At 37.4% G+C, this 11,541-nt stretch overlaps 1 protein-coding gene across 2 annotated transcripts; it reads left to right on the top strand.

The window, feature by feature from the left end:
• Window positions 1-773: 773 nt before the first annotated feature.
• On the top strand, window positions 774-11,136 carry LOC113424386 (keratin, type I cytoskeletal 19-like). 2 transcript variants are annotated; one of them, XM_026686054.2, is made up of 7 exons: window positions 774-1,528; window positions 5,756-5,838; window positions 6,165-6,321; window positions 7,607-7,768; window positions 7,914-8,039; window positions 8,871-9,091; window positions 9,859-11,136. In XM_026686054.2, exons 1-7 carry the CDS (start codon window positions 1,064-1,066, stop codon window positions 9,905-9,907), a joined length of 1,263 nt encoding a protein of 420 aa, XP_026541839.1. In that variant the 5' UTR covers window positions 774-1,063; the 3' UTR covers window positions 9,908-11,136. The 2 variants fall into 2 exon arrangements, with proteins under 2 accessions (XP_026541839.1, XP_087804202.1); XM_087948076.1 differs by lacking the exon at window positions 9,859-11,136 and having other exon boundaries at window positions 8,871-9,095.
• Window positions 11,137-11,541: the final 405 nt, after the last annotated feature.

The raw sequence follows: 11,541 nt of genomic DNA, 5'->3' as shown, positions 1-11,541 counted from the left end.
CAAATCATTGGGTGACATATCTTTAAAAACACAGCAGGCCAGAAGGTTTGCAGTGATCAACGCACCTTGCCAATCTTGGGGCTTTTGGTGTATGGAGAATCCCATTTTTAAAATGCCAAACCAACATGAATGTTGGCTACTGAACAGCTTCACCCTAGATTCCCACTTTTTCTCTAAATTAACATATTATAAGAACAAACATGATACACAATCTTTGGCTTGAATTGCAGCATTAAGGTGCAACATGGGAGAAATCACACAGGTTGGCTATGCATGAAAGGGCTCATTCATGTGAGGAAACAGCCTCAAGAATTTCCTGTTTCCCATGTAGAAAAGAAGCACTTGTATGCTAGAGTTTCCCTCCCCAGGTAAAATACTTTTTTGAGATATGAAGGATTTATACATTTATGTATTTGAGAACTTATACATGTGGCTAGAGTCAGTTTCTTTCAAAGAAACCTGTTTTTACAGCAACTGGGAGCAACTGATATATTCTGGGTCTATGTTCACAGCCCTTTAATAAGAAGATGAACCTTGCAGAGGTGGAGTGGTGGGGCATGAATTCCTGTCTGAATTTCACTGTAATCTATTATCTGCTTCAACTGCTGGCTTTCTGCTCCAAGTTGTTTCCCTCACCCCCCCACCCCCTTTTCACAAAAGAACCAGTGTGTGTCAGGGCAGGTATGTGTGCTCAAAGTTTTAGCAGAGGCTTAAGGAAATGATCACCTAGCATTTATCAATGTCTTGCTTTTCAGCATAAAGCCACCTACTGTGAATCACAACTTTTGTTCTAAAAAGGAGGAGTGGGGCACATTGTCAGACAAGGGGAGGGGAGGAAAATATTTCTAAGCAAATATTTGGAAAAGAAACAGCCCATTTCTTTCTGACTGACCAATGAGAAGAATCTGCATGCTGGCAAAGGGTTTGGTCCATTCCAGAGGGCTCACATATCAGCAGGTTGGATGGACAACTCCCACAACAGTACAGAATAAAAGAGACAGGGAGAGGGGAGAACTGCTCACAAACTTGGTTGCCAAGAGCTGGTCTGAGATATCCCTTCATCATGAACACCTACAGCTTTAGGCAATCTTCTTCTACTGTTGGTGGTGGAGGTTTTGGTGGTTCTTCCTCCTTCAGAACTCCAAGCATCCATGGGGGATCTGGTGGCTATGGCGTCTCTGTCTCTTCTGCTAGATTAGGCTCTGCAGGGTTGGGAGGAGGCCTAGGTAGTGGCCTTGGTGGTGGAAGTTTTAGCTATGGGAGTGGCTGCTTTGGTGGAGCTGGTGGGGCTGGAGGTGTCTTTGGCGGGAACGTAAATGTCAGTGATGGCCTCCTTTCGGGAAATGAAAAGATAACTATGCAGAATTTAAATGACCGCCTGGCAAACTATCTGGACAAAGTGCGTGCCTTGGAGGAGGCAAATACTGAACTAGAGGTTAAAATTCGAGAGTGGTACCAGAAGCAGGGACCGACTGCGACCCGCGATTACAGCCCATATTACAAGACCATTGAAGAACTCCGGGACAAGGTAGGACTTTGGACTTGGAGAAATTGAATCCTGAGGGATTTATTCATGTTCCAGCCTTTTATGAAAGGTTTTTCATTTGTAATATGTGGGATCTAGCAATAGCAGTTTTTGGACAGCCGGTGACTAGTTATCACAGATCATGCTATACTATGAAAAGGTTTAATTAATCACTAGATTAATATAGTGTGCAATTTTTGCTTTGTACATCGTGGATTATAGCTTTATATATTGTTCAACTCAGCCAATTGTAGGTAATGCATAAGGAACCATAACTTAGCACAAAGTGTAAACTTAGTCTGTTCTATGTTTGAAAACTTCCTTATACTTCAGAAGTTCCTAAAATGGCAAAGGGCTCTGACCTTGCAGAAAAAACTAAATTGCAACTTCCAACATACCCCGCCACTGACCATGCTAGATAGGAATTAGAGATCAGGCACTAACAGCCACAGATTTCTCTTAAGTTCAACCCCTGCAATTTTTTTTCTGGCTTGGAGCATGCCTTGGTGAGATAGGCAATCATTTGAATATATAGGTGCTCTGCATTTCCTTAAAAACACAAAAGTATTATTACAAAGGGGAAAGTCTTGTATGGCATGGTGGCATTAATATGACAAACCCAAATTCCAGTATCTCTCTGAAAAGAGCTGATCAATTTTTAAAAAATAAATCCCTAATATTCACTGTTCTCATTTGTGAAGAGAGTGTAACAGTAACAGTAGCTTGAATCATTGAACACGGTTGGCAAAACCTTCTTCCTCACTGTTCATTGCAAAGCATCAATATTAGCCAGGAAGCATTCAAGTTCTTCCACTTCATTTTTATTATACAGTTAGTCCTTGATACATAAGCACAAATGGGACTTGAATTTTAGTCACAAATCAGTGCAAGTCAAATCCACACCTGACCATACCTGATTTTATGTCCATTTTTAGAGTGGTTGTAAAGGAAATCTAGCTTCCCCAATGAACACTTTTTTAAAAGGTTGCTAATCGCAATCACATGAGCACAAGATGAATCAGTTGTAAATGCGAGCTGGTTGCCAAGCACAGAATTGTGGTCATGTGACCATGGAGGTGGTACAGTGCTCATAAGTGCAAATACAATACATAAAGCACTTTTTCCAAAGCTATTGTAATTGTGAATCATGGTTAAATGAACAGTTTGAGATCAAGGATTGCATGTATTTAAGAATTACTATCCATTTTGCCAAACTGTAAACCAAGAGCACAAAGAGTATGTGCACAGCATAATTCTGGCATAATTCACCTTAAAGAAACTCAATAAAGGTAATGAAATTATGTATATTAGATAGGAATCAAAACTAGATTTTTGTAGCATAAACAATAGCTTAGCTGCATCTGTGTCAGTCAGATGTTATTCAGAGCAATATTTGATTAATTGATTTATTGAATAATGCTTAGTAATTAATTAAACACTATGCTTGAGCAAACTTTTCTCATGTAGCTACAAGATCTTACATTTCCAAATTTAGATCCATGTGCTGTTGAGAATTAAGGTATCTCTTGATTCTTGAGTTAGCACTTTTTTTGGCTATTAGCCCCACTCTCATATTAGCTAAATCCTGGACTACTGTATTTTCTAAGCTGTTCATATTAGCATTTTAATTTATTTCCCACACTATTGCTGCAGATAAAATCATTACATGCTCTTTAAATACTGTAATGCCTGTATGTTGAGAAGATAGACTGCAATGCATTTCTGAGCAAATCTGTAGATATTTTCATGTTACCTTGTGTACATTGGGTTGCACCAAATCAATGGGATATAAATTAGTCATAATTTACATCATTCCCATTAATTTCACCAGCTCTATTTTAAAAGTGTTTCAATTTGGAGCCCATGCATCCTAGTTTATTTCTTATATTTGTTTCCAGCCTTGGGCCATCCCATATGCTGCTCCATTTTACATCAAAATGGTGTACTTCTATCAGTTCAAAGCTACATCAAATTTTGACATATGACATCTCTCAATAGCAACTTGTCGAATAGTTTGACAAAAAAAACCATCCTTACTTCCCCACCACCACCACCATATATGGTGCTAACTTGCTGTAGTTTGCTGTTTCCAGAAATGCCATAAGTTTTGTTTTACAGAGGATATACAGAGGATGTATTTGAAGGGGCTAAGAAATACTCTCTTCTTGAAAGTATCCTGTTTGAAAGATTGCCCAAGGACAATGCTTTATTTGAAGGATATTGCTAATACAAGTCCGCTTTAAACATTAAAAGAAAATATGTGAAGAGGGAAAAAAAGCTAATAACTGTGATCATTTAGACAATGGGAAGCTGGGGTATCCAGAGGAGAGGAGTCAAAAAAGTCAAGATGATTCTTTTGATCACATTAGGACCTCTTAATTTTTGTAGACTCTCCTTTAGGATGTCCTGGCAGGAAGTGCATCTGATCTCAATCTTCTCCATTTCAGCAAGATATCTCCTATGTCTCTTTAAATTTTACAAATTATTATTAAATAGGTATCTCTATTTGTTCAATGTGTTTGTTTGCTATGTATTATTATTTTTTCTGTTCTGCAATGATACATAAAGCCTCCATCCTTGAAGACAGAGTGCAAACATTTTCCTTTGCAATTCTTTGAGATAAAGATCTCTGAAGTTCCTCCCTTCCTTCATTGCATTAATATTCCTAAAGGCCTCCTATATATCTTGAATTGGAATCTGAGTAGAGACCTCCCATTCAAAAATTCAATTCCCCCACAAAGCTTTGGCTTTGTTTCTGCTATTTATTAAACAGGAAAAAGAAGATAAGAAACCAGTCATTATATAAACCTTTTTTCTACACACATACAATCAAAGTTTATTTTGTGACAGCAGAATCACTAAACCTCCAGTTTGTTTGGACAGGAAACACATACACACCCTAAAAGTACAGAAGGTAAAAGAAAAACAAACATTTATTATAAAGAAATCAATACAGCCTAGCAGTTAATGATTACCAACTTCCAAGCTGGCTGTTAGTTTAAAAGAATCTGACAGGTTGAAGCTGAGCCACAAAGAAAGTTAGCATGTAAAGTGCTGAGCTATGCCAAAACTTCTTTGTGATAGGTAAAGTTGGACAGAATCTCAATGTGAATGTTTGACATTGACTGTGGTACAATAGTTAAGGTGCTGGACTAGGATCAGAGACTCAGTTCCCAGGTGACCATCAAAAAAACCAACAACCCAGGTGGAATTATTTCTTCATTGTTTTCTTTATTGTTTCCGATAAATCTTGCCAAACTAAAGTGATATTTCCATTGCTATAGATATACTCTGCTAGGCTTCTTCATTGTTTTTCTCCTAATCAAGCTTCTCTCTGCCTCTTTGTCATCTGAAATGCAATTCCTCCTTCTGGAATCCAGACTATATTCACCACAGTGACCTTGGGTCAGTCACTCTCTCTCAGGAAAGACAATAAAATGTAGATCCCGGAATAAACTACCTTGGACACTTGGGGAAAAGGTGGGATTAGAAACCCAAGAAATGTATTTTAATAAAATAAAAAACCTCTGATAGAGCACTACATTTTGGGCTGGATAATTATCTTAATCCTATACCTGCGGCTACTTGAAGTTAACCACATGAGATGGGCTTTAAGATGTAGCCAGTAATTTCAAAGTAGAATCTCATTTTATCACTTTTATTTATTTTAATGTTTGTTATGTTGAATTTACATTGTAGCTTTTGTAAAAGTCTCATTGCACGGAGTAAGTGATAAAATATCTTAATGTCAACAGCCTGCAATGTTCTGATAAGAGTGTACATTGAATTTTTCAGGTGAATCAATTTGTTATCTACATAGTCCAATCAAACTAGTAAATAGTACCTGTCTGATTAATAGAATTGGTTTTATTAGTCTAATGGATAATGTAAACTGTATACCATGACAAAAGAGCCATATTTAGTCATGAAATATGTCCTTAGAAATAAAGGAATTTAAAGAATTTTAGACCTATTGATTTAGTCAATAGTCAATTGAATTTTTTTTTTGGGGGGGGGGGGACCACAGTTGTATCAGGTAAACAATTGAAAATACAACATGGATGTCTAGTGGGTCAATTTAGAGAAGAAGTCAGTTTACTCCAAGAAATCTAAAGACACACATACACACCCCATCAACTGTCTGCACGTGGAGTGCAAAGTAGTTTTTTTTTTTAAATGCTATGACCAAAAACAACTCTCTCCAATTGTGTGTTACTTCTTGTCTTGCAGATCCTGGTTGAAACAATTGAAAATAATAAAATGATCCTGCAGATTGATAATGCCAGGTTGGCTGCTGATGACTTTAAAACCAAGTAAGTAAATTTTTCATGGGCCAGAAAATGGGGGAGAAATGGGGGATAATTTGCCATTTGCAAATTATTGAAGGGAATGGGAAAAGGAATCTAAAAAGGATCTATTAATGAGTGATCTTTTACTTAGCACTGTTACCTGTTACAAAAGAAGTGGTCACATAAGTAGCATAATATCAGTCTTCTGCATCCATATATCTTTACCCCCTCATCAAACAGCCTAACATTATAATCATCTCTATATTAGGAAATGGATCAACAAAATTAAACAGAATCCATGACATTTAAACTATGCCTAAGAAAAGTGAGGTATTTCTTTCTTTAACCAGGTTTGAGACTGAGCAAGCCCTGCGCATGAGTGTGGAAGCTGATATTAATGGCTTACGCAGAGTGTTGGATGAGCTGACCTTATCTAGAACTGACCTGGAGATGCAAATTGAAAGCTTGAAAGAAGAACTGGCTTATCTCAAGAAGAACCATGAGGAGGTAAAGAAAGAGCCAAGTGCTTCCTGGGCTGGAAACTCATTTTGTTATGATTAAAATAAAACCAAAGAGTGAGATTGAAGTTATATGTAACTAACTTAAATTCTATGAACATCACTCAGTCTTCTTAAGATCTCACTGAAAAGCATTACGCAGTCTCCATTCTATTTCCAAAAGCTAACTGCAACAGAGGCTGAATCCTCAGCATTGTCAATAAGACAACATGCTACACTAAATCTAAGGTCAGCAGAAAGCTTTTTCTATCAATAGCAATAGCAATAGCACTTAGACTTATATACCGCTTTATAGTGCTTTACACCCCTCTCTAAGCAGTTTACAGAGCCAGCATATTGCTCCCAACAATTTGGGCCTCATTTTACCAACCTTGGAAGGCTGGAAGGCTGGGTCGGTGAAACTCGAACTGTCGAACTGCTGGCTGGTAGTCAGCAGTTAGCAGAATTAGCCTGCAGTTCTGCATTCTAACCACTGCACCACTACAACTCTACCTTTCTAGCATCTCGTATAACAATTCAGTGGCCCCTACAGGATTCAATCAACGGTTCAAAATCAAATCATTCTGCAGGTTTATATACACAGAATGGCTTATAGGAGATGATAACTTTAATTTTTCAGCTATTAAAGAGATAGAGAAATCACCTCTTCTGCAGGATGAATTTGGCTGCACCACATGTAGAATTAAATGGCTCAGTCATAAAGCTATACAGTTCTGGGTTTCATATATTTCTTCAAAATTAGTTCTGTCAGAGCAATCAGATTCATGCTTTCTAACCACTTTGGAAATGTGATGTGAGGGAACTGTAGTCCTATAAATGTTGTAGTACTCCAATTCCAGTCAGGCCCAGCTTTCAAAGCTGATGAGAAGAGATAATCAGAGATGATGGGATTTTAGTCTAATACTAGAGTATTTTGTGAATTTAACTGTTAGGATTGCTGCTAATAAATGGCAATGTTGTTATAAATGGTGAGAGGAGATGTTAAGCTTTCCCGTCTTTCCTCCTTTTTGGTCATAAAAAAACAAAAACAAGAAACAAAGGATGGAGAGAGAGTAAAGCAGCTTTTGAAGGCAGGAAAGTTTTGGTGAGAAAAAATAATAATTTTTCAGAGGCCTTGAATTCTTTGAATGTTTTTAATTGAAAAAAACCCTCAAATCATGTCTGAATTAATCCTAGATGACTTATGGATACTCACCTATATCTATAAACAGGGAGGAGGGAGTTATGCAAATAGATCCTCAATTAATATTTGGTTTTTTTTTCTCATTTTAAAGGAAATAAGTGCTCTTTCTGGCCAACTGGGTGGCCAAGTGAGTGTGGAAGTTGATTCCGCCCCAGGCATTGATCTCACCAAGATCCTGGCAGAAATGAGAGACCAGTATGAGCTACTGGCTGAGAAGAACCGAAGGGATGCGGAGGCATGGTTTTCGAGCAAGGTGAGCTAGAAAACTGGGGGAGAGAATGAAATGGAACAGGGGGAAATCCTTCAAGAAAACAATTTGGGAAGAGATAATTGGGCTGGTATGGTTTTCCAAATCATGATCTGACTTATAAATGTCACCTTCCTTTAAAAATATATAGACTGAAGAACTGAACAAAGAGGTTGCCATCAATACTGAACAGCTTCAGACCAGCAAGAGTGAAATTACTGACTTGAGACGGACTCTCCAAAGTTTGGAGATAGAGCTGCAATCCCAGCTTAGCATGGTACGTGGATCAGAAGGAGTAAATGAAGTCCAATATCTGAATCCTGAAATAAGTAACTTAATGTTATCCCTTGAGCAAAGCATGTATATGTATATGCACCCACTTACACATATGAAGTGCAAAGAGATATCGACTAAACATTCAGGGGTTTAATTTCTGTCATTTCCAATAGATCTGAAGAGGCATTGCTGGTCAAATATTCATCACTCTACATATTAAGCTATTATTTAAGTACAGCCTACTAAATAAAACAGAGCAACTTGGATCTATAACAAACTAAACTGTAAATATGATATTCAAATGACAGGAGCTGGAATCAATATGCTAAACCATAAATTAAAAATAACTGCATTAAGGCTGAAAATATGTGTGAACCCAGAAGGTGTTGGCAGTATTGAACAAGAAAAAGTACACTTTATAAAGCAGCTTTTTCTGTTTTTCCCCCCATCAATATTAGGCAGCTTAACTACATCAAGGTCCAGAAGCCACATAGCAAACAAGTGAAAAAACTGTCAACCACATAGCAAACAAGTGAAAAAAAAATCTAGTAATTGTGAGATATAAAAGAGCTAGTAAATAATTAAATTTTCAAATCAATCTAACCAATGCTTCTGAAAAATGCTGTATCGTATTTCAGCAGTTCTCTACTGGACTTCTGCTACTCAGTGCAAGTTAACCAAATGTAACTGTTACCCCTTTACACCTAATTTCCTTAAGCTTATCTTGCCCCAGTTTTTAAAACAATGTTTGACATTTCTTTCAAACTGATGCCATGGATATATTTCAGAAGGCACTGAATTTTTCTTCTCACCAATGCCTTCTCCTTCTCAGAAATCTGCTCTGGAAGGCACCTTAGCGGATACAGAAGGTCGCTATGGCTCCCAGCTCTGCCAAATCCAAACTCTGATCAGTAACATAGAAGCCCAGCTGGTTGAGGTCCGCAGTGACATGGAGAGGCAGAATAACGACTATAAGATGTTGATGGACATCAAAACCCGTCTGGAGCAAGAGATTGGGACTTACCGCCAGCTCTTGGATGGCCAGGACTTCAAGTAAGTTGCTTCTAAATATATTTACTATTGGTAGCTTTAAGCAACTTCATTTTAAAATTGTTATATCATGTCATATTGTTATATCGTGTTATATCTGTCTATATACCATATATGCTGTTTTGCAGCTATATAGTTAGCTGCCTTGTATCTTGAGCAAAACAAATTGCTGATCCCTATTTTGCCAAAATAATGAGGCTGGAAAATGGTGCTGTCCTTATTATTTGCAACCAAAATTAAGAAAAGGGACCTTTAGATACCCCAACTTTGTTTCTCTTTCCAACAAACATCACCAAGCATGGGAAAACAATGACCAAGCACTCTCCTTAATATAGGGTGAAACAGGATAGGGTCATAACATTTTCCTCAATGTGGGCAACTTTAAGCTGTGTGGACTTCAACTCTTAGAATTCTCCAGCAAGTCATGAGAACCATTGCTTTGGAAGGATGCATGGAAAGGTGGTTTAACACTATTCAAGTTGCTTAACCTACAGGTTGCAATCAGTGGAGATGAGAGCGAGACAAGATTATTTTTTGTATGGGAAGAATACTTATGATTCTCCCAACAGCACTTTCTTTGTATTTGCTTCCTGTCAGTCAGACTAATTCTGAACATTGTTTGTTTGTTTATTTGTTCATTTTTAAAAAGCACAATGCCTCAACTTGGTTTTGAAAAACAGCACCAGTCAACTGGGTTACTGTTGTTTGTTTATTTGTCTGTTGTGATTTTGAGTGTAACTACTCTTTCTTTCTTTCTTTTCTCCCTACAGCTTTTCAGGTAATGCCTCACAAACGTATGGTAAGGTTTTGTTATTTTGAGGGAAGGAAAATTGTGGAAAGTAATTTTACGTTTGCTAAATATGGGCTGGATGGTAAGTGATAAACAGCTATTTTGCTAAAAGTAATCAAATTTAGATCTGGCCTATGCCTAGGAAGAAGACTGTCCCTTGTGAATTCTCCTTAGAAGAAATGATAGAAGAACATCAGAAGTGATGGATTATGTTATAAAATATACTACTTGTCATCCCTTGCCCTTTAAAATCCTGATACTGTAAATTCTTTGAGTCTGAATATTCACTAAAATGTGACAGTTTTATGGGAGACCTTCACTTCTCGTCCAAGAAGCTTCTTCAGTTTCAGCTTCAAAGCTGAAGAATTTTCTTGGATGAGAAGCAAAACATGAAAAAGCACCTTTGGGGCAGGTATCAAGATATTTATCATTCCCTACACTGCTACTATCATTTTAACTTTCAAAAGAATGACTGCCAAAAGAGATAATCTAGAACTTGCCAACTTTAAAATTTGTAGACTTTAATTCACATAATTTTCAATCCAGTGTCTGGGGAATTTTAGCAGTGGGCATACATCTGAAAATTGCCAAATCACTATTCTAGAAATTAGACAAGAAAAATTAAATCATATTTCCATCTGGGGCCAGTTCCAATGCCATTTCTGTCTTTTGCATTGAAAAACAATAATCATAATGCAATAAAATAAAATGCAGTAAAAGTACAAATTCCATTAAGAGTCCATGCAAGTTGGCCAGAGATAAGTAACAGATATCTTGCAGTCCCCTTGTTACAGTGGCATAGAGGCAGACTTATTCATAGAAAGGCTAGGAAGTATAATGAGGTATTGCATGTTCACTGATCATTCCAGGACATGCTTCAAAACAGAAGCAGCTTTTGAGAGTTGCCCCAATAAATTATGTTCTTTCCTTCAAGTACAATTGCTTTATTAATATATAATCTGAGCCTAATAAATCTTCATTTCTTCCTTGTTTTGTTATAGACAAAGCAGTTACTGATAAGAAGCCTTGAAGAACACCCTCTATGTTATACACAAATACTAAATACACAGATTTCAATGGGTAGATGCCATCATCAAGAGATGGAAATTTAGAGTTTCACACAGCAGTAGTTTCTTAAGCACTTAAACTTGGTGGCTGGAGATCATGTAATAGTTTGACTTCGTTGTTCTTGCTTTTGCTTTTCTTTGTGGAGTTTCTACTGTCTAATAAAGTTCTTTTGGGTCTTGCAAATTATAAATGGAGACTTATTTCTAGCAATAAACTCTTTGAGTCTGAAGAGTGGGTTGGGGAGGGAGAGTGTAGCTGGATGGATTCTTCATGTACCATGTAAAACCTCAACTTTCCTAACCCAATCTCATCCAGTTTTTGTATTATGATCCTCATCATTCCTGGCTGACATGATCCATGTTATTAGACATGAGCATTTTGAGCAGAAAACACTCCCATACAGACCTATACACATAAATGCACACTGGACTGATGGCTTCTGTGCATATAACTTCTGGGGGGTGGGGAATCAATGTTCGATGTTCAGATCACAACTAGAAAGGGAATTCAATGGCAGACATTATTAGTCCTGCAAGGTAGTCCAGACAAGAGGCAGAAACAGGAAGATTAGTTCTACTTTTATTGTAAGGTTACA

This window comes from Notechis scutatus, chromosome Z (assembly GCF_049901735.1).
Source record: "Notechis scutatus isolate UNSWTSFEM ecotype Mainland chromosome Z, rNotScu1.2, whole genome shotgun sequence".
Lineage (NCBI taxonomy): Eukaryota > Metazoa > Chordata > Lepidosauria > Squamata > Elapidae > Notechis > Notechis scutatus.
The sequence above is the reverse complement of the archived record's forward strand: the minus strand, read 5'-3'. Positions and strand labels throughout refer to the sequence as shown.